This window comes from Pezoporus occidentalis, unplaced genomic scaffold (genome assembly GCF_034315485.1).
Source record: "Pezoporus occidentalis ecotype Australia unplaced genomic scaffold, CSIRO_AGI_Poc_V1 ctg4, whole genome shotgun sequence".
NCBI classification, from domain to species: Eukaryota; Metazoa; Chordata; class Aves; order Psittaciformes; family Psittacidae; genus Pezoporus; species Pezoporus occidentalis.
In genome coordinates, this window is record NW_026915724.1 from 2,559,508 (window position 1) to 2,581,553 (window position 22,046).

Consider the following 22,046-nt stretch of genomic DNA (forward strand, 5'->3'; position numbering starts at 1 on the left):
TTATAGCTTTGAAGAAATGCTACTCACAAATTGGTTTGCACATTGATCATTTTAAGCTCAATGACTTGGGAAATAATGTCAAAAGTGGCTGTTGTCACATTTGACAGGTGCACAGTATCTGATTTTGTGCATGCAAAGGTGATTAAAGACTATGTTATTAACTGGAAATTGCAACCCTGTATTCACTGAAATGAATGAGCCCCTTGGCTAAAAAAGGTCCTTGTTTCTTTGATGAATAAGAACATTTTTAAGAAATTGTCTGACCCTGTTGAAAGGTAACTGGGGAAAGGGTCCTCCCTGTGTTACTCTCAAACATTTCATCAGCGTACTTTGGAAGCTTCCTGTTCTCTGTGGCAAAGTACACTGTACATTTATTAAATGTTTCTTATTACTACATTGCAGGCTTTACCATGCTAGAAAGTAAATATTGCTCTTGATTATGATTAATTCTCCAATTATGACTGGACCCAAAGGTGATTCAAGTTAATGGAAAAAACTCCTATTGATTTTTTTTTCTTTTAATGATCTTTGGATGCTATCTAAAATAAAATATGGGGTTTTGCATACTTCTGTCAATTCATCGAGTTTGACTTGCAACTCAATACCTAGAAATATGTATCTAAGTCATCATAAAATAAGCATATCTCATTCATGCATTTACTTGTATCGTCATACTGCCTTGGTGGTGTGATTTTTTAGATAGATATACTTATGTTGATAGTATTTCACTGATATGATCATAATGATATTGTGACCATAGTGACGATCCTGTCCTGAGAGTATGCACCTTATGCAAAACCAGACAAAACAGCAAAACTGAGCTTTTGCCAGAATATCACATTACAGTCCTTGTGCTTCCTCTAATGAGATAGGTCACATCCAAAAAACCTGAGTTTGGAGAATAAAAATGTGTCTTCTGTTGATACAGCTACTTTGTAGTAAAAATTAATTTGGCTTATACAGTTTATGATGAAGAATAGAAAAGGAAGATAGATCAAGCTATACAGATTAAGATATACTAACCTCAGAATGCATTACTTGTTGAACAGTATTCATAAAGTGTAGAGGTTCAGAAGGGTCTTGTTCCGGTAATTAATAGGAGGACCACATCATTCAAAATGACTGCAATTTTTGTATTTTTCCAGAGCTTCAATCCCAGTATTTTCAAGTCAGAATTACATATTTTGAGTATTTAAATGTATGGAAAGGTATCCTAGCAAAAGATCATGCGTTGTGATAAACTTGAAATTCTTTATTGCAGGGGGCTAATATTGATAGTGTTGACATAGAAGGTCGATCCCCACTTCTGTTGGCCACTTCCTGTGCGTCATGGAAAATTGTGAATTTACTGCTCTCAAAAGGTAAAAAGGAATATACACATACAATACACTTCCTTTGAGCAGGGTTCATACATGTTAAAACTGTGTCTAACTTTCCTCTCAATTTCAATTCAGTACTTCAGCATACAGGCCAGGAGCAGCTGAGCTAAACAGCTGCACAGTGCTGGTATCCCCTGAGATAAAGGAAGAATTAGTGTGATGATTTCACCCTTTTTAATACAGAGTGAACAGGCTATAGAAAAATGTGTATGCCATATGTCATGCTTCTCCATATGTCAAGGTAGAGATGGCACTGGCGCTCCATCTCTGCATTCCTTAGCAGTTCACAAAGTAAGCAGAACTGTGGAATAAATACACCACATATAGTCATGTTTTATAGCAACAATCAATCTTTAAACTTTAAAGTGCATATTTCAAGCATTACCTGTGGTTTTATGTAATCACAGTCACCTTGAAAATGTTTGAGCTGTCTTTCAATGACTGTACTGCTGGTGGAAGCTAGTTATTGTTCCTATATTTTTATCTTGTTAATAGTAATAAAACCGATTTGTTTATAAGCCTTGTAATGAGTTTTGAAGCTGTAACAGAATTACAACATTAAAAGATTAGAAGATGTAGTCATCTGCATCTTTAAATTACCTTGTGGTTTGTGGGTGTTCAGTATCTCTGAATATAAGGGCCGCACATAAATCTTAGTTCTACAGTAAAATACAAAATGTATCTACACATGAGATAACTATGAAATCTGCATGTCAGTGTGGGGTGTGTTTAAATGATATTCTATGTTATAATGCTGTCTTGAATAATCATTACTTCATAGATTTATAAACACATTTGTTCAACATTTGTTCCTTTGTCTTAAATGTCATCAGTTAGTGTCAGGAGCCAGCAGTTTTGAAGTTGCTGGTATTTATTTCCATATTTATCTAGGAGCAAATGTGTCATTAAAAGATCATCTTGGTCGGAATTTCTTGCATTTGACGGTATTGCAGCCTGGAGGATTACAGCATCTAAATGAGAAATTTCTGCAGGTACAGTAAGCATCATTTTATCTCTTTCTGCTACCTTTACTAGAAAGTGTAAAGACCAAAAGCATCTACAATTTCTTTTGGAGTGTTTGTAGAAGTTTGTGGTGTTTTTTAAGATGCCCAGTGTCACAGAAAATAGTTTGCAGAGGTACGTATCTCTCATGAAAACATTTCAAAGCCAATAATACAGTTTTCTTATTGCCAGGCAAAGGAATAACAATCCCATAAATTATTTTGCTGTTGGGGATTGAATAGCTGAAGAGGTAGGCAATAAAATATAGAACTTCTCACTTCTATTTTCCCAGCTTGCATGCAGTAAAGCTAGGGGATGTACTCATTAGCATTCAGTCAAGCTCTAGGACTGAAATAGTTTACAGCATGTTCTGCAGGAGCTTTCCATAGACTGGACTGTAATGAAATCTTGGATTTAGTTCTAGAAAGGATTTCAAACATGGATTTGTATTTGGCTATGCTGAGGTGAAGCACTCACATTGCTAGAGCTGAAGCTCACTTGAAAGAATAAATTTGCTAGCCTCCAGAGCTCCAGAAACAACCTTTAAAACGTGGATCAAGTATAACTGATCGTACAACATCTGCTGAAACCTGTAAACAACTTTGATTAGTAATGCAGAAAGGATTTAACCTCCCTTTTCAGCAGACGTAGAGAATTAGTTTTAAACCAGAATGACAATTCTGAGTTGTCTGCATTGACTTTCCAATTATTGATCATACTAAAAATTCAGACAAAGGAGTGGAGCAAACTTGGGGCAGAGACTTAGTTGCTTTAAGAAAGGCTATACATAGGATAGTGTTATATGAGGTACGGAGCAAAACCAGGGAAATAAAGATGAGAAAGAGAAATGTGGGAAATAAAATTACACTGTAAACCAGTGAACTGATGGTTTTTGACAGCCAGAAATTTTGCTACTGAACACAAACTGCAGACTACCCTTGCATTCTGTACAAGCCTTCTGCTGACAGCATTAGGTATTATGGTTGAATGGCAGTAAAGAAGAATCTCCTGCATTACACTTGTGGTATGGATGCGTTACAATGAGGGTTGCAAAGTGGCAAACTGCTGTGTTCTTCAAAGAGTAGTTGTTTGAAAAAATGGTGACCCACAAATCAGCAGACATTAAATGCTCATTGTTGCTAAATCTACTTTTCCTAAAGTTTTTCTTTTTTTTTTAGTTACCACTTTTAAGTGTTGCTGCTATTGTTACAAGCTATTAGAAGCTGTACAGCCTAAATTACTTAAATATAATTCTGTGCTTTTGGGGTTTTTTGGGGGTTAACAGATGGAACACATTAAAAATCTTGTAGTGGATGAAGATAATGAAGGATGCACTCCATTGCATTATGCATGCAGACAAGGTGTGGCCCTCTCTGTAAATAATTTACTCAGCCTCAATGTTTCCATCTACTCTAAGAGCAGAGACAAGAAGTCACCATTACACTTTGCTGCCAGGTTAGTACTGCAGTCTAGGCAATGGAATCAATGCCATTTTTTCCTCTGTTTTTTTTTTACATTCATTTCTATGTTTATCTTTCAAAGCTATGGGCGCATCAATACATGTCAGCGACTTATAAGAGATATGAAAGACACAAGACTTTTGAACGAAGGTGATAAGAAAGGGATGACTCCTCTTCATTTGGCAGCCCAGAATGGTCATGAGAAGGTAGTTCAGTTTCTTCTGAAGAGAGGGGCCCTGTTTCTCTGGTAAGTATATTAATTTCTATTCATTAAAGCAAAAAAGAATCATCACCCTATATTTTATGTCCATTTTCTGGGAAGTTATATAAATATAAATGCAATATATAGAAATATTTAATATGCTCTTATATTGTATATTTATATTTCTGTATACTAATATATTTATAACATAATTTATAATACAGCTTATTGTGCCTTGCTTCAGCCTGACACACAGAATCAGGGCTAGCTATAAAGCAAGTCTTCTAATGCTAGGGAAACTGAGGTTTCTCTAAATCAAACTGAGAAGAATATTGAACCTTTTGATAGAAAAAATATTAGTTTGGAAATATTATGATGTTAGCTTCATTTACAGGCCTGAATAGGGGTTCTTAGGGTTAATGTATCACAAGTAACTTGCCTTGAACTCCAAGTCCTGATTTCAGATCAGTGGTCCTCAGATCATTGGCAGCTCCACAAAAGCTTCCAGGGTCATACCTGTAAAGCTAGGAGCTGAAGCTACCAAAAATTTAGAGTCCTGTTTCAAAGGTACAGTCTAGAGCTTCAGCTTATAAGTCCTGTGCTTCCAGGTCCACTGCAGCTCCAACTTGGAGCTAGGGGCCTAAGCATTCTGAGAAAATACTTTACCTAACAGGCCTGTCATATATGCATTGCATGCATTGTTTGTGACTGCAGAGGTCTCACTAAATGGACTACTGTCAAACCCTTTATTTGCACAGTGTTCTTAGCTGGACTAGTACACCTTAGAAAGGTAGAGATGATTGTGTATATATATATATGTATATATGAGTATATATATGTGTATGTATTTAGGCTTCATTTAGGAAGCATTTACGTTTACTTTTATAATTTCTAATTTTATACTGCAACATATAAGTGATTATAAAGGCTGGACAGCCCTGCACCATGCTGCCTTCGGAGGATACACTCGCACAATGCAGATCATTTTGGATACTAATGTGAAGTGTACTGACAGAGTGGATGAGGAAGGGGTATGTTTTCACATGGCATTATTTGTTTCTTGTCTGCTATTACTTCTAGAGCAAATGTCAATGCTATGCCATTTCCACTGTGCATTGCATGTGTAATATTTCATTTCCTCTGGCATATTTAAAGTCTATCTGTTTCACCACTGTTAAAGCTTATTTCTTAGTTTAATATATAATTGCTGAAATTGTTACTCCGTTGTTAGAAATGGGAGTCAAAAGACAAATCAGATAGCCTAATGGAAAACATAAAATACTGAGAATGTTAGACACATCCCTCTTGCCTGCTTTACAATACAAAAGTATTTTAACAATCTAGTACAAATGTTAGTAACATAAATTTGAAGAGCTTATACAGATTTAGAAAAAAAGTCCAGTATCAGCTATAGCTTGTTTGAGCAGATTGCTTGAAATCCATGTGTTCTGCACAGCAATGTCCAACAGATACAGCTCTTGGAAGTCTGGACAAATGCAGTGTCTTTGGGTTGACAGAATCCATTTCCTGGATTGGAGACCTCTTCTATGGACCTGCCTGACAGTTCCGTATCAGAAAACATAGGGGGATCATTTTAAGGAACTGTTCAGTTTCCAACATAGAAAGTGCTGCTAATTTCTCTGAGAATTGGTGTTGGAAACATTTATTAGATTAGGAACAGATCTTGCTGGGAAGTTAATGAGAAGCCAATGCTTAGTTCTTAATTTCCTTCAGAAGAATCTGGGAATGCTTTCAAAAGTCATCTTCACTGGGACTTGGTTCCTAAAACACTCATGACCTTACTTTTATAAAAATACCAAAGGAAAACAAAACGTTGCCCTTATAAAACTGTGCTCGCAGATTTGATTGTATGAGCATGTCTGGATATAGTTGGATGCTTCTCTTCCTGATTTTCAAACTTTGGTGTTCTCTATCTGTAAATGACATCGTTTTTTACCTATCTATGACTTGCAGTTTATTAGTTATAGAACTAAAATATATTAATGAATTGGCTTTTCTTATGCACATCTGAGTTTCTTCCTCAGATTTAGCACTGCTGTATATGTAGATGTAGCATCAAGAACTTGTCTATAATCTGTCAGAATTTCTGTAACAATATTCTACTTTTTAATGTTGCTAGTAAAGGTATTCAGAACTTGCAACTGAGAACAGTATGTGGCTTTTCAGTGTGGGAAAGGACTGAAATACATATTTTATTTTTTTTAATGATTCTCTTTGATGCATTGCTGTACTTTTCCTGTGCAGAACACAGCTTTGCATCTGGCTGCAAGAGAAGGACACGCAAAAGCAGTAAGGTTACTTCTTGACTATGGTGCAAAAATTCTGTTCAACAAAGCACTAGCTTCTTTTTTCCATGAAGCAATACACAATAGGAGAAAAGATGTAGTGTCTGCTGTAATTTTGCACAAAAGGTAAGATACGCAGAAAATGCTTTTCGAATTTCTGTTGTTTTATTTTGTTTTTAACGGAGATAAATTTCTGAAGACCTGTAGTTTAATAAGTACATATTTTAAAACTCCAGGGACTATATAGTGTTCTAGTGAGAGCAAATAAAAAATGGCATAATTGTAATGGACGTCAGTTATGTGGCATGTTGTTTTTCATATTAGACTGAGTATTCATAATCTGTTAAAAAAAAAACAAGCAAACCAAACAAATATGTAGAAGTTATAAATAAATAAATAATCTTTCCTGTGTCTTCCCTCTTATGTATGTCAATTTGGCCTTTCACAAAATGCTTCAATGCATAAAATTTTAATCAAAATGTGAGTACATGTGATACCAAAATTATTGGTTTAAATGTTGCAAATACTTCTAAAAATAGCCCCACTTCAGGAATAAAAGTGTTGCACTATTGCCTAATGTTTGCATCTCTTGGTAACAGTTGCAGGAACACTGCCAGTATTTTACTTTATTTGTTATTACTCACCTAATTTTATAATCCAAGATTCCAGCTTTAGTTCAAGTTTCATATTTTTTAGAAGGTCCTAGCATAGTTGAAACATCTCTGTTTAACTAATAACAGAATTAAACATTAATCATTCTTAGAGAAGCATCCAGAATGTTACACAATTGCTCCCCAAACGGCTGATTTTCCAATTAATGGTACGCACACTTGCTACATATTGTGATTTGCAAGATAATATCATAAATAAAAGTTAAATACTCTAAAAGTAGATGAGCTGAAGTAGAAGCAACTAATTCATTTTCCGTTATCTTAACTCATTTTTGCAGATGGGAAGAAGCTGTTGTGACGTTCTCTCACTATTCTAGTGCCAATAAGTGTCCTTTGCTAGAAATGGTTGAGTATCTTCCTGATTCATTTAAAGTGAGTTTTCTGCACATATTAAAGAAATTACTACACAAAACTCCCTTAGTTACATTGCATCACTTGCCATTGTTTTTTTAATGCTGTCCTCACTCGTATATTATTGTAAAATAGAAACACTATAAATTCACAAGTTGATTTAACTGTATTTTAGTGACAATTTCAGTGTGTTCAGTTTAATTTCTTTCATATTAGGGAAGTTCAGTTTCCTGAGGTCAGTGGAGTTATAAGAATGTGAAAATAATATAGAACTAATGAAAGTCAGAAGATAACTGGGTTCGAAATGATTTGAGATATTTTTACTTTCTGAGCTAATTGTTAAATGATGCTACAGAAATGCTTTTTATTAAAATAGCAAGTGACTTGGTATGTATATATTAATAAACACATTTGACACTTGTAAAGTAGCATGTAGTCTTGTAAACTTCATAGTTTCATTATTTAACTCCTACATGGATGTTTGTGTCTTCAAAACATACAGCATAAAATCTGACTGAATCATCACTTCTGTGTATTTGATTGCTGTATTTGAAGGTCATTTTCTTCAGGTAGAAACATATTCTTTCTTATGAATATCTGTATCACCTTAATTCACTTTTCTGTTCATCTGTGAAGCTGGTTTTGGACAACTGCATAATTGAGTCTTCAGAGGAAAAGACAAGTCGAGACTTCTATGTAAGTGGATGAAAAATATTTATGAAGACAGTACATTTTATGGTCTTAGGTTGGAATATGCCACAGTGTGCCTGCCTGCATGTTAGCAGTGGTATATTATCTGGATAATAATAAAGTTAGAAAATCATCAGCTTGGCTTTTAGGTACCAATACTGGACTAGATTAAAAGTCCTCTTAAATATTTTCTGTTGTTGCAGCTATAGTTCTGTGCTTGGTAAATTGAAATCAGTCAATATTTTAACTTGATTTATGAATAATTCAGTAGTTATTCACCAATAACTGTATTTGAATCTGTGCTTGAATTTGAAACTCCTCAGTATTAGGGTAACTTTTAAAAATAACTTCATCGGGTATTAGCAATCTTCAGCTATGAGTCTCTTTTTGATTCTCAGCAAGCCACTGATCTAATTCTCTTTGGTGACTCTGTGACACTGAAATTAACACATTTTTTACTTGAAAGTTTAGGAAGAATTCAGTATGTGTAGTTCAGTAGTTGTGAGTTTAGGAAGCACTCAGTATGTGTAGTTTATTAGTTGTGTCAAGTTCATATGAAGAGGCACACTTGTAGGTTAATCAGATATTAACAGAAAATGCATGTGACTGATCTAAATTTGTATTTTGGTCTGTAAATGGCTTTGAAGTTCAATTTCTGTAATCTTCATCCTTGTGCATTTTAACAAGTACAGCATTAAGCTTGAGCAATCTGTAGTCTTTATCTTTGCTGTGTTAATTCTTGCAATCAAGCTGAGTATCAGAGGTTGTGGATATTTCAAAATAAAAGTGATTGATAGAAGACATAAGATCTATTTATGCATATCCAAAGCATGTCTATCATAAGTAGTACAGTTGTCATCAAGAATTGTCATGTTTCTTTTTTTCGTAAATTCTTGACTAAAATCTTTAGTAGATTGCTTTCACTCTATAGCTATGTTACCTTTGAAACCATGTTGTCAATCTTATCAATGATTATGTTGAATTGTGTCTACATTAGTAACAGAAAACATGCAAATTTTCTACTACTCTACATATTCTTTATATTGTGTTATCAAAGTCATATAACTTTTAAATACAAGCTTTTCTTCAAAGTCAACAGTAAAACAAATTGCAGTTATGAGAATGACCTTTTTAAACTAATAATTTAAGGAGAACTGTTTATTTTACAATTCAAAATGGGTGTTTAATCTTCCAGGCACAGATGTGTACCTTTATGGCACGTGCTCACTGGCAAACTAGCTAGCAATCATCAGTATGCATCAGTATTCTAATTACTTTGACTCAATATGACTTTTTTGTTTCTAAAGGATAACCTTTCTAAAATTAAACACATTAGCTCAGTCTTAGATGATCAGTTTCATTTAAATGCTAGTGTGTGTCTATTTTTCAGATTGAATATAACTTCCGATATCTTCAGTGTCCCTTGACACTTAACAAGAAACTAAAGGATGATGAAGACATTTTCTATGAACCACTTACCACTTTAAACGTAAGTTCTGTATTTTACTTGACATAATTCCATGCTTTTGTGCTCTAGATAAAATCAAGAGGTTTGAATTTTTCATAATGATATTTCTTCTCTAAAGCTTATAACTCTGTATATTTAAAGTATATTGGAATGAAATATGGGCAAAAGTTCTTACAGTCTAAGTTAAAAATAACATTTCCTTTAGGTTTACACAAAAATTCTTAGTTTAGTTAAACAACTGTGAATGTTTCAAGAGAACATGCTGTACATGCAGGTAATAATACATCAACGAAAACCATACTCCAGTCATTGTAGTGAACATCTACTGCAATGTAAGGCATTGAAAATCTGACAAAACTTGTTTTTTCACATGCTAATTACAAAATACTTTCTGTGCTTAAAACAAACATAGCCAGTCTGTCCTCTCATTCTGTGTCAGAAAATGTTTACAGACCAGAATTTCTGGCTTAATTTGATTACTTTTTGGGCTTCCCGTTAGCAATTAGACTTGGTATACTGTCTAATAATAAATAGATATTTTCTCATTAAATGTAACTAGAAAAGCTTGGTAATCTCAGAGTTATAGTTGGCAATAGTCTGTACAACTTTTTGCAGCTCTAAATAGACTAACAGAGCAACAGGAAAGAAGCTGGATGCCTCAGCAGACAGAGAAGGCAAAATAGTAAAAGCTTGGGGACAGTGTGCATAAACAAATGAACTTTGCAATATCTTACAGACATTTTAATTTTCGTTAGGCTAATATTCAAGGAAAGAAGGTGACTTACCCAGTTTTGTAATGACTTTTACTTAGCTAGCTAGATGAGATAAGCTTGATCCTTCTGCTTTCTTGTTTTTGTAGGCCATGGTACGTCACAATCGCATGGAGCTGCTCAGTCATCCCGTGTGTAAAGAATATTTGCTTATGAAATGGTAGGTGTATTTTAATGTACATAAATATCATGTTGCATGTCAGGATGGAGGTTATTGTGCCTGGAAGTTATTTACTGAGAAGTACATATCTATAGCGTTAACTGAAATGAGTATCTTTTCTACATAAACTCTCATGAGCATAATTAGAATATGCTGATGACTATAATATAAAATGTAGCTTAACATTTAGTAATGATTCTTTCATATTTACAGCAAAGATAACCACTATTGGTGTTTCCAATTTATTACAAAAATATATAGGAGGATCGGTGACTTAAAAAGAAAGGAACAGTATTTCAGGAAGGCAAATACACTTCTGTCCACGTAAAGGTTAATAAACACATTCATCACAAAAGGACATTTTGAGAAATGTTTATTTCTTCATCTTGAAAACATTGTTGGCTGTTACATTTGAATGCATGCTCTTCTAAACTTATAAAGTGTTGTAACTTTAACGTTCTCACTTTCAAGGATGGCCTATGGGTTTCGAGCACATCTAATGAATTTAGGCATATATTCTCTCGGTCTCATCCCACTGACTCTTCTGGTCACTCACATACAGCCAGGAAGACGTTTGAATGGAACAGATACCTATGAAGCAAGGCCATTAGAATATGAGGTACCGAGTTTTCTTGCTAGCTACAATATGGTTAGAATTTTTGTTGCAAAAAGGTATGATTATTTAAATAATTTCTAGAATTACGATTTAGCAACTCTAAGGAATAGAACTGAAGTATATCTTTATAAGTGGCAACTTCTGTAGGTAATTTTCAGTTCTTATTTCTTATTTTTAGTCTTTTCTGAAAATTTTTCATCTGGTACATGGTTACATCAAAGTCTTCCCTAATGTGAATCTTTCTGTAATATGGAAGAAAAAGGATTAACATGTACTTAATTTTGAAAAGACAGAATCCAGTGGATTCTTTAGTTTCCTATGTTCATTTAATTTTCAACCCAAATAACTGGCTATTGCACATTTAAAATTTGACCTAGAAAGAGCAGTCATTAATAAAGTGCTTTTGAGTATTCAAATATATCTTTCTTTGCCCATATTATGTATTACTTTCCCTTGCAGGCCCAGTATTTTTCTTCACTAAGCTCATAAAGTATGAGGCTAAGACAGAACAATTTCTACCAGTCTGTATATAGGTACCTCATGTACAACAGTAGTGACCAATGTGACAGCAGAAATGAGTCATACATGGATGGAAAATTCTCTGAAAGGTTTTTAAGTATAATGGTTGTTTTCTATAATCCCTGTTCATAAATGTAAAAGAATAAAAATTTAAAAAAAATGTGTTGTGCCAGAATGTCAATGATATATACTCATTTTGGAATTACAGTATCTCAAAGTGAAAAACTTGCTTAGGTAGCAAAGTCACACTGTGGTAAGTGTGGCTCTACTCTAGTAATTTATGAATATTGATCTTGTTCGTGATATGCATAGGATGGAAATCATAGAATCATAGAATAGTTAGGGTTGGAAAGGACCTTAAGATCATCTAGTTCCAACCCCCCCTGCCGTGGGCAGGGACACCTTACACTAAATCATATCACCCAAGGCCTCGTCCAGCCTGGTCTTGAACACTGCCAGGGATGGAGCATTCACAGCCTCCCTGGGCAACCCATACCAGTGCCTCACCACCCTAACAGGAAAGAATTTCCTTCTTATCCAATCTAAACTTCCCCTAAATCATGCTTTAGTTGGGGTCTTAAGGAAAACAAGCAAGGATGAACCCTGTCTCAGGATAAAACTGCCCTCCATATATACTTTGGGGCTGCTAAGAGACAGAGCTCAAACTTTTTTTCAGAAGCTAGAACTGGAATAATTGGACAGCATAATGAACCAAAGAAGGTAAACTTGTCAGTTCCACCGCTACAGGAGAATGGGGTTTTAGAAAAGAAATGTATTGGTGTGACTAGTGGAGGCCCTTTTTTCATAAGGGTTTCCTTACTGCAGTTAAAGTAAGCATTATTCTCTTTTTTAAGAAAACTGTATTGCCCCAAAGCTGAACATTTTACTAGACTTCCAGAGAAGGAACTGCAAGTTCTGCTGTTTATTGAACCTGTGAGTACAACTCATACATAACATTACACTCCTGTGTTCATGTGAAGCACAGGAGAGTCAGAGCTCTGTCTCCATGGCATGAAGTGTGTATTCTGAGACACCTGTGTCATTAGACCTGAAATGGTAACATGCTGGTCTTAATGGAGACAAGGTCTTGTTGTGTGGTGAACTCTTCAAATGATTAATTTCAAAATCATGATTTTTATTACTACATGGAGTTCTTTGGGGAGATAGAAGGCATAGAACTGAAATAAGAACTCAAAAAGGATATGCTAGTAGAAATATGAAAATAAACTCAAGGGATATAGAAGATTCACAAGGATACCCTGATATATGAAAAAAATCACACACCCATCCCAGTACATCTGGGATTCTCAAAGATTTGTAAACCAGAATGAGTAGAATTGGAAGAATTCGTCTCCACTAACTCATCTTCCTGGTGGGTGATGGCAGAATGACAGCAGTTGCCTACAGAATACAGAGGGATAACTCAGACAGACTCTGGTCCTCAAATCATCCAAGACTGAATGGAAGAAGAACAGTTAGAATCATGGAATCATAGAATAGTTAGGGTTGGAAAGGACCTTAAGATCATCTAGTTCCAACCCCCCTGCCATGGGCAGGGACACCTCACAAGAAACCATGTCACCCAAGGCTCTGTCCAACCTGGTCTTGAACACCGCCAGGGATGGAGCATTCACAACTTCCGTGGGCAACCCATTCCAGTGCCTCACCACCCTAACGAACTTCTTCCTTATATCCAATCTAAACTTCCCCTGTTTAAGTTTGAACCCATTACCCCTTGTCCTACCACTACAGTCCCTAGTGAAGAGTCCCTCTCCAGCATCCTTGTAGGCCCCCTTCAGATACTGGAAGGCTGCTATGAGGTATCCATGCAGCCTTCTCTTCTCCAGGCTGAGCAGCCATCCCGCCAGTTCTTTATCCACCAAGTGGTCCATCCATCAAATTGATGTCTCTCCAATTTAGAGACAAGGATGTTGTGTGGGACAGTGTTGAACGCTTTGCACAAGTCCAGGTAGATGACATCAACTGCTCTACCCTTGTTCGTCAGTTCCGTAGCCCCATCACAGAAGCCCACCAAATTGGTCAGGCAGGATTTCCCCTCAGTGAAGCCATGCTGGCTGTCACCAAGCACCTTGTTGATTTTCATGTGCCTTAGCATGCCTTCCAGGAGAATCTGCTCCAAGATTTTGCCAGGCACAGAGGTGAGACTGACTGGTCTGTAATTCCCCGGGTCATCCATTTTCCCCTTCTTGAAAATGGGGGTTATATTTCCCTTTTTCCACTCGTCGGGAACTTCACCCGACTGCCACAGTTTTTTAAACATGATGGACAGTGGCTTAGCAACTTCATCTGCCAGCTCCTTCAGGACCTGCAAATGGATTTCATCAGGTCCCATGGACTTGTGTACATTCAGATTCTCAAGATGGTCTCGAACCAGATCCTCTCCTACAGTGGGCCTAGGGTCTTCATTCTCACAGTCCCTGCATCTGCCTTCCAAGACTTGGGTGGTGTGGTCAGAGCCTTTGCCAGTGAAGACCGAAGCAAAGAAGTCATTAAGAACCTCAGCCTTCTCCAAACCCAGGATAGCCAGTTCTCCCGATAGCTTCCAGAGGGTGCCTATGTTGACCCTAGTCTGTCTAGTTGGAAGTGGGTGTCCTGTCTTCCAATGAGTAATGATGCCAGCTGGTAGAGAAGTGGTGAACTGAACAGCATCCATCAAGGTGCTGGCTGAGTGTCTAGAGCAACATTGGTGTATATGAAATGTCGTGCACTGGAGGAGGCAATGTCCTAATGACCTAGCAATTGAAATGGAGTGTGCAGAAACTATTTATCATGGAAATGCTCAAACTTTCGTACTTGGTTTGAATTATTTAAATACAATATACATGACATGGATTTCACAACAAATATTAGTAAAACAGACTTTAGATAGTAATAAGTTTATATGAAGTAACCTAACAAATGTAATGTTTATGTAGTAGGTAGAGCTGAAAAAAAGCATTAATTTAATACTTTCTAATTTGGTTTGTTCTCTGATTTTTGTTTCAGAACTCATACTTCACAAGGGTGTGTATGTGTTTAGTTTTAATTATGAGTTTACTGGGAATCTGCAAAGAAATATTTCAGCTGATTCAGCAGGTAAATACTTAGAGAAATAGAATTAATCAGACAGTGTGTTTGCATAGCAGTTTGTGTGATACTGAAATCTTTTTTTTTCCCTTTTAAAAAGGGAAATTCCAATTTACAAAAGATTAAAAAGGAGAAGAGGATTTGAATAGTGTACTGAGTTCAGTTGTTTAAAGGTGCATGACTTGTAAGTATGTATCTGTCTATCTCTCTTAAATCCTAGAAACTGAAATATTTGTTGGATTACTCCAATCTACTGGACTGGACAATTTATACGACAAGCATAATTTTTGTGTCTTCTTTATTTATTAATACACCAGCTCATTTGCAGTGGGAATGTGGAGCAATTGCTGTATATTTGTCTTGGATGAACTTCTTGCTTTACCTTCAACGGTAAAAGTTTTTAACAATTTACAATAAAATACTTTAAATATTTTCAGATATTTTTCATACCCTAAACCATGAATGATTGAGTGTGATAGCCATGTATTTTGTGAGTTTTTTTCAACCTATGCAAGTTTCCAGGTTAGGAATTTTTTAATTACCATAGGAAATTCTTTGATCTACAACACTGTAAAGTAGTTTTCAGTGCTTTACATATGGAGAATAATAGCATGTATTTTGGCAACTGAGGAAACAAGAAGAATTATTTTAATGTTAAGCAAAGCCACCACTTTTTAAAAATATGTTTCATTATTCTGTAATGACTTTTGCTTAAAAAAAAAAAAAAGGACGGGAGTTACAAGAGGCCAAAGGAAGCCTGTTTTTATAATACCTGGGAGAAGATAAATTCCTTTATCATTTCACAGATTAAATGGCACACCCTAATTTTCTACACCATATTGTCCATTAAAAGAATTACAAAGGAGGAAATTATTTCTTTAGTTGACACAAAGTCTATTTCTTGCTAATGATCTTAACAATGTTACTGGTACAATAGTGCCCAAGAGTTACAGACCGCAGGAGAGCTGGGTGGAGAAAAAAATTGTATCTGGTGCTTAAGACTAATAAATTAAACATCTTTGTTTCTGAGCATAAATGCCTTGCACAAAGATGAGGTGCGACTGATCAGCAAAAATGTGCTGATTTGGAGCTGTTCAGATAATAAGGATGACAGTATGTGACAACAGTGCATATATGCTCTTCTGATTTTTACTGTATATATGTACTAATCACCCCCATGAGGCCTGACAGACAAACACATCATTTGCTGATTAATTTCAGGATCATTTTACTGTAGTTGGAATGTTTGAGGACAAGTTTTGTGAAGAGAGTTAATGTCAGAGTGAGAATCTTTATGATACTGCCTCTGCTGGCAAACCTTGTCCTACACATGCCTGACCTTAGATGACTTATGAATGGGTGTGTCCTCCCTGCTGTGTACTGTATGCAAAATGGGGATTGAACCTAAATAGTAAAAAATGAATTCATGATTGACCAACATCCCTTCTTCTGCTAGATGAAATGCTTCCCTGGCCTGCATATTCTTCATTTGTATAGCAGTAGTACACATCATTTTTCTAACTCATTCAGGCCATCTCTTCTCAAAGCAACCTGTAGCTCCCTTGACTTCAATGGGTTTTGCCTAATAAGTACCTGATAAATAGGTTCACTTTACTTCCAAATAGATCTTTTCAGCCTTGCACATAATATTTCAGGGGGAAAATCCTGTGGTGGGATTTTCTCAGTGGCTACTGTTATAGCAAAAAACATTCATCTGGTCCCTGAATCTAGCAGAGGATACAAATTCCCAAATTCAGGTTTGGGGGAAAAAGTAGCTTAATCTGCTTTATGACAATTAATGTTCTGAGGTATAGTTTTTGTGTAAGCCAAGAGTGGGAGTTTGCCAGATGATAGACTGTTGTTGGAAACACCGATGTCTTAAAATTATACTGCTCCCCCTCTCTTCCTGAGAAGTCTGTTTCTTTTTGTTTGCTTGTTTTCCATACTTCATAGTGCCATAAAAAGAAAAATCTTTTTATATCAGGCATGTGGCCGGTAGATAGGTCTTGATGCCAGTTGTCCTTTGTTCTGGTTGCTAATTTGCTTCAAAAAGCAGCAAAAAAAAAGGGATAATTTTCTAATGTTTGTTAGCATTCCAAGTGCAACAGTTGTAGAATATTGTACGGTCTGTGGCTATAGAGAGAGTACATGTTGCCCACAAAAAATAGTATCTTGAAGAACTTCTGCTCTGGTCCATTAAAATATAAGATTATGTGGTTTAGGCTTGCTGTAAATAAGACCACTTGCATTGTTTTGGATGTGAAAGTACAAGATATTTGTACCATCTGAAAATGTCTCAGAGAGGCAAAATGTCTCTTTCACACATGAAAAATGACATTTCTTATGCCTTAAGTAACTGCAAAGGATTCTACCTTCAGTATTTAATAGTTTAGTGATGGACTAAACTATCTGGAATGCCAGATTAATGGTTGGACCCAATGATATTAAAGGTCTTTTTCAACCTAAACAATTCTATGATTCTGTATCTTTTCTGTTTACTTATCATTTAGATTTGAAAACTATGGTATCTATGTTGTGATGTTCTGGGAAATTTTGAGGACGTTGATACGGATTGCTGTCGTTTTCTTTTTCCTGATATTGGCCTTTGGACTAAGTTTCTTTGTCCTTTTGGGTTCACAGGTTAGTTAAATGGCATAATTAATTTTTTATTATTATAAATATTAATTTTTACTAAAGAATCTCAAGAGGTTATTTACAGATTTCATAAGTCCATGTTTTTTCTTGATTTTGATATTTCTTTTTGCAGCAAACGTATAGCACACCTCTGCTTTCTGTAATGAAGACATTTGCAATGATGCTGGGAGACATTAATTACCATGATGCATTCCTTGATCCATTACTAAGCAGTGAATTGCCATATCCTTTCCTGAGTTACACAGTTCTCATTATATTTACCTTGCTTATTCCAATCCTTCTTATGAACTTGCTAGTAAGTAAACTATTTATTAATACGTAGAAGTGGTTAAGCACAGGTTTATACACAGTTTTAGCATATAGCTAAACATAGCATATACTTTAGTGCTGATTCGTGACATTCATTTACTATGTAACAAATTGATATTTTCAGTAACATATTAAAAAGTTGCCTTTCCCTAGACTCCTTTTGCCTCCAGTTTGCTGTTTTATTTTTCCACAGTTAACCATTGCAGGGTTATGTTGCATATCTTCAGGTAGTAACCATGGTGGAATTTGAATTGGAGCGGCAATGTGTTATTATGAGGTCTTGATAAAGAAAATTAGGGAACAATGATTTTTCTTCAATCTCTTGCTGAATTATAACCTAGAGCTTGCAATATATTTTTTTATTAAGAAGCCAAACTCCAGATCTTTACTGAACACAAAGCAATAGTCAACAGTAGTATTAAAGCTAACTAATAAGCTTGACCTGGACAAAAAGAAGCCTAAAACATGGTAATGGAGATGAAGGAGGAAAACATGTAATACATTTTCAGCCATGTTCCATTCAACATCAATTTTATTAACTTTTTTTTAGCAAATCAAGTTTTTATATGAGCTGAGCAATAAAACTCAAACAATTCCTTTTTTTAAGTTAAGTTGTTTGTTGCTGCCACGATTCTATCCAATGAAGAAGTCAAGAAATTTTTTACGTAGCACCAATATTGAAGAATCAAAAAAAAGAGATGTTACTCTAGACAAATCTTTGAAGTAGCTCTTTAGTGCCTTACTGGAAGATGGATAGTTGGCATTAAAAAGCTATCTACATTTCTTTATGTGGATTTCCTAAATATGCACGTAAGGGGTGTGTTTCCAAATTCAAGTGAAACAAAATAAATTTAACTTTAGAGTCATTTTGGATTTAAATATGAATAAGAAATATAATTGAAATCACAGACTACAATAAAAATAGATAATTATATCTTTCTTGGCATTTTTAGATTGGTTTGGCTGTTGGGGACATAGCTGAAGTACAGAAATATGCTGCACTCAAAAGGATTGCAATGCAGGTAAGTAGTATACCACAGAAGCACTAACTATGAGAAGCATATATTGTTAGAACACCACTTATTTAATTAATTGATTTATATTCCTTTGCCATCAGAGTGCTCAGGAAGGATGTTGTCTTGCAATTTCAGATAGGACTATGAAATCATTACTATTAATGCTCTGTATGTTTAACAGAATTATGGTTGTCTGCAATAGGCTTATACTATACAGCCTGTTCTTCTAGATGCATATGATCCGTATTTCTGTACCAATTTGGTAGCATCTCCTGAACAAGCACTCATGTAACATATTTGTTTCTACCCAGGGGAAAACTTTTCTCACAGACATTCCACTGGCATCTTAATCTATACTGACTGTCCCAATCTAGTAAAAGGATATAGCACAATTAAACAGAGAAAGATTACTCTCCCATTATGATTTGGTCTTAAAACCTGTCGCTATAATAGGCCTTTTGTCTTGACTGTTTCTGCCTTGTAATTCTATACTGTGACCCACAGTGTACTAAGGAGCTATTTGAGCCATTGCACAGAAGTTTTGAAACCAGTTTAGTTATAAGAGTGCACATCCATGTATAATAATTAATTCTGTTAAGATAATCAATACTGCTATGACTAGATGATTTTAGTATCTGAGCTGGACTGTTGCAATGTAGCATAGATACTCTGAGACTTGACATCTAATAATAGTGATTTGAATATAATGACATGATGGTTATTTTCACGTGATAATATGTCTTTATCTTAAGAGAACATATTTTAAATGCAAAAATACGTTTAGGTTAATCTTCACACCAACTTAGAGAAGAAGCTACCATTTTGGTTCTTAAGTCGGGTGGACCAGGAATCAATTACTGTATATCCAAACAGACCAAGATACTGTGGATTTATGGTAAGATGGTGAATTTTAGAGTAAAGAATTCTTACTAAAATGTGATAAAATTGACATAACTTTGTGCACAGATTGCTAAGAACATCGCCTTAATAAGTCTCAATCATTAACTGACATCAGTGGAATCATGATAAGGCCTTAACTATTGTCAGTGAAAACGATAAATCAGTTTTAGTGCATCCTAACTTATTCAGATATAATTAGTGTTTGAATTCTCAGTGATCTGTGACTTTATTAAGCAAGACAAGCTACCAAAGTTATTCAGACAGAAAACAGAGTTACTTCCTTTTGGCATTTCTTCTTTTATTTGTTTACTTTTGATTTCAGCTGTTGTTGGTAGACAGATTTTCTGATTAAACAAATTTTGGAAAACAGATGTTTAATATACAAAAAATAATTTCATAGCTGAAACCTACTTTTTGACTTTAACATTGTGTGGAGACTGTTAACCATTCACTTATTTGGGATTTTTAATTTATTGTCAGACTATATTGTCTGATTTCAGTTTGGTTCCATGTTTTCTTTAGAGTGTGTTCCAGTATTGCTTTGGGTGTGAGGACTCTACCACAGATGCACAGAGCACTGACACAACATTAGAACTGGAAGTTCTGAAGCAGAAATACAGGTATTTATTGTGTTATTTTACTGCTGTAAAAATAAACAAGATTACAAATATAGTGCTATTTTTTAAAGTGTTCAAAAGGTCTATACTGTACCTAAAAAGTAAAATTCAGTGTATCTAGTGTCTTTAAGTAAGCTTTCACACTATGGTAACTTAGTATTTTGTATTCTGCAATGTATTTACCTTCAAAATACTTGTGTGGTAGAGAAATATTTTTATCCCATGGCAGAGAAAGATGACAGGCTTGTTTGTTCATTAAAGTAAACTGAAGTAATGTGGAAAATGCATTTTCATTTCAGAATTAAAAGTTTGTGTATGGAGGTTTTCAAGGGTTATTTTAAACTCACAATTGATGTAGTTCCAATTGGTTTGCAAATGCACACAATCTTTCCACTGGTCCGATGGTAAATCTGCCTCAGATTGTTTCCCCAAAAATGGGTTGGTGTCCTGGTTCATCTTTGAACAGATCATCTGTTTCGAAAAGCTGGGGAAGGAATTCTCTGTACTTATTTTCTTATTCATCTTACCAATATATCTGTTAAGAATCACTTCAGAAAAGCTGGGGAAATCTGTTCTTTCTCACTCTGTCTCATTCTCCCCTGTTCTTTTTCTCTCTCTTTTTATTCTGCCCCCTCCCCCCCCTTTTTTCTTTAAATCTATTAAATCCTTGTCTTGCTGCATAGATTCTGATTAAGTATTTTTTTGGATTAAGTACTCAACAAGAATTGAAGGAGAGTGAAAATGCACTCTACAGATGTAGGCAAACCATTTAGCAAGTCTTTTGCATCAGTAATTTTAATGATTTAATTTTTTTTCCAAAAACAAAGCCTGTTGTAAGCTGTATGCATATTTTTTCCTATTTTCTTTTTCTTTTTTTTTTTTTTTTTAGGCTCAAAGATATATCAACACTGTTGGAAAAGCAACATGACCTCATTAAACTAATTATCCAAAAAATGGAGATAGTGTCAGAGGCGGAGGATGAAGACAGCAATGATTTGTTTCAGCACAAGTTTAGGAAAAGGCAGTTAGAACACAAGAATAGTAAATGGGATACAGTGTTAAAAGCTGTTAAAACAAATGTGCCCAACCCAAGCACAGAAAAGAACAATAGCTTCTTCTAGACATGGCTGTGATATCATGTTGTATTATCATTCTGATTTACTTTAGGGTCACTTTTTTTCTCTTATTGTCTGTGGTCAATGTGGTACTTCATGTATACAAATATAAAAAAAGGCCAGATCCAAAAAAAAAAGGATGCAGGTGCTCAAAACAGTATTTAAGGAGACTTAAGATGTCTACATCCAAAACTGTGATCTTAACAGTGGCTGGCTAATCAGGAAAGTGCCTAACTCACAAGATGCCAACCTTGCTGTCCTGACAGTTCCCAAGGCTTCTGCCTAGATCTGTTTCTGGATTTGGTCCTAATACTCTTAGGTCTGTACTTAATTACAGTATTTTCTGTTACAAATATTTTTAGAATTTCTGAATTTTTAGAAATTTAAACTCTAATCATTTACTATTCAGATGTTTTGGGAAAGCCAATGGGCTTTACGTAGCTTAAAGAAAAAAGTAACAAGTAAGAAACTAACCTGACAGATTGCCTTGGAAGTTTTGCTGAGTAAGGACTGCAGGATCAGGCCTGAAAGGTAAGAAATAAAAAGATCATGGAACTGTAATGGAAGGGAAGGACAGTCTTCTGTAGATAACTATACACAGTTCTCAGAGGGATCATTTATGCTAGCATGCATACAGCAGCGATAAGATGACATGTTAAATATTAGTCATTTATAACTTGCTGCCCTTATACTGCTAATGTAATTTTGACATTCCTGATAACCTAAAATTGACCTTGCTACTTTAATCTGCAC

The 22,046-nt window shown here is 35.2% G+C and overlaps 1 protein-coding gene across 1 annotated transcript in view; it reads left to right on the top strand.

Annotated features, from left to right (window-relative positions):
* The window catches only part of TRPA1 (transient receptor potential cation channel subfamily A member 1), a 34,821-nt gene extending 13,446 nt beyond the window's left edge, over nucleotides 1-21,375 (top strand). The window contains exons 9-27 of the mRNA XM_062633200.1: nucleotides 1,262-1,361; nucleotides 2,271-2,371; nucleotides 3,667-3,836; nucleotides 3,924-4,088; nucleotides 4,960-5,074; nucleotides 6,309-6,475; nucleotides 7,299-7,392; nucleotides 8,008-8,067; nucleotides 9,452-9,550; nucleotides 10,389-10,459; nucleotides 10,931-11,078; nucleotides 14,601-14,690; nucleotides 14,902-15,071; nucleotides 17,192-17,321; nucleotides 17,449-17,631; nucleotides 18,599-18,667; nucleotides 19,446-19,556; nucleotides 20,084-20,181; nucleotides 21,068-21,375. Coding sequence (XP_062489184.1) covers nucleotides 1,262-1,361; nucleotides 2,271-2,371; nucleotides 3,667-3,836; nucleotides 3,924-4,088; nucleotides 4,960-5,074; nucleotides 6,309-6,475; nucleotides 7,299-7,392; nucleotides 8,008-8,067; nucleotides 9,452-9,550; nucleotides 10,389-10,459; nucleotides 10,931-11,078; nucleotides 14,601-14,690; nucleotides 14,902-15,071; nucleotides 17,192-17,321; nucleotides 17,449-17,631; nucleotides 18,599-18,667; nucleotides 19,446-19,556; nucleotides 20,084-20,181; nucleotides 21,068-21,299 — 2,373 coding nt within the window. The 3' untranslated portion in view covers nucleotides 21,300-21,375. The remainder of the gene's footprint in view (nucleotides 1-1,261; nucleotides 1,362-2,270; nucleotides 2,372-3,666; nucleotides 3,837-3,923; nucleotides 4,089-4,959; nucleotides 5,075-6,308; nucleotides 6,476-7,298; nucleotides 7,393-8,007; nucleotides 8,068-9,451; nucleotides 9,551-10,388; nucleotides 10,460-10,930; nucleotides 11,079-14,600; nucleotides 14,691-14,901; nucleotides 15,072-17,191; nucleotides 17,322-17,448; nucleotides 17,632-18,598; nucleotides 18,668-19,445; nucleotides 19,557-20,083; nucleotides 20,182-21,067) is intronic.
* Nucleotides 21,376-22,046: the final 671 nt, after the last annotated feature.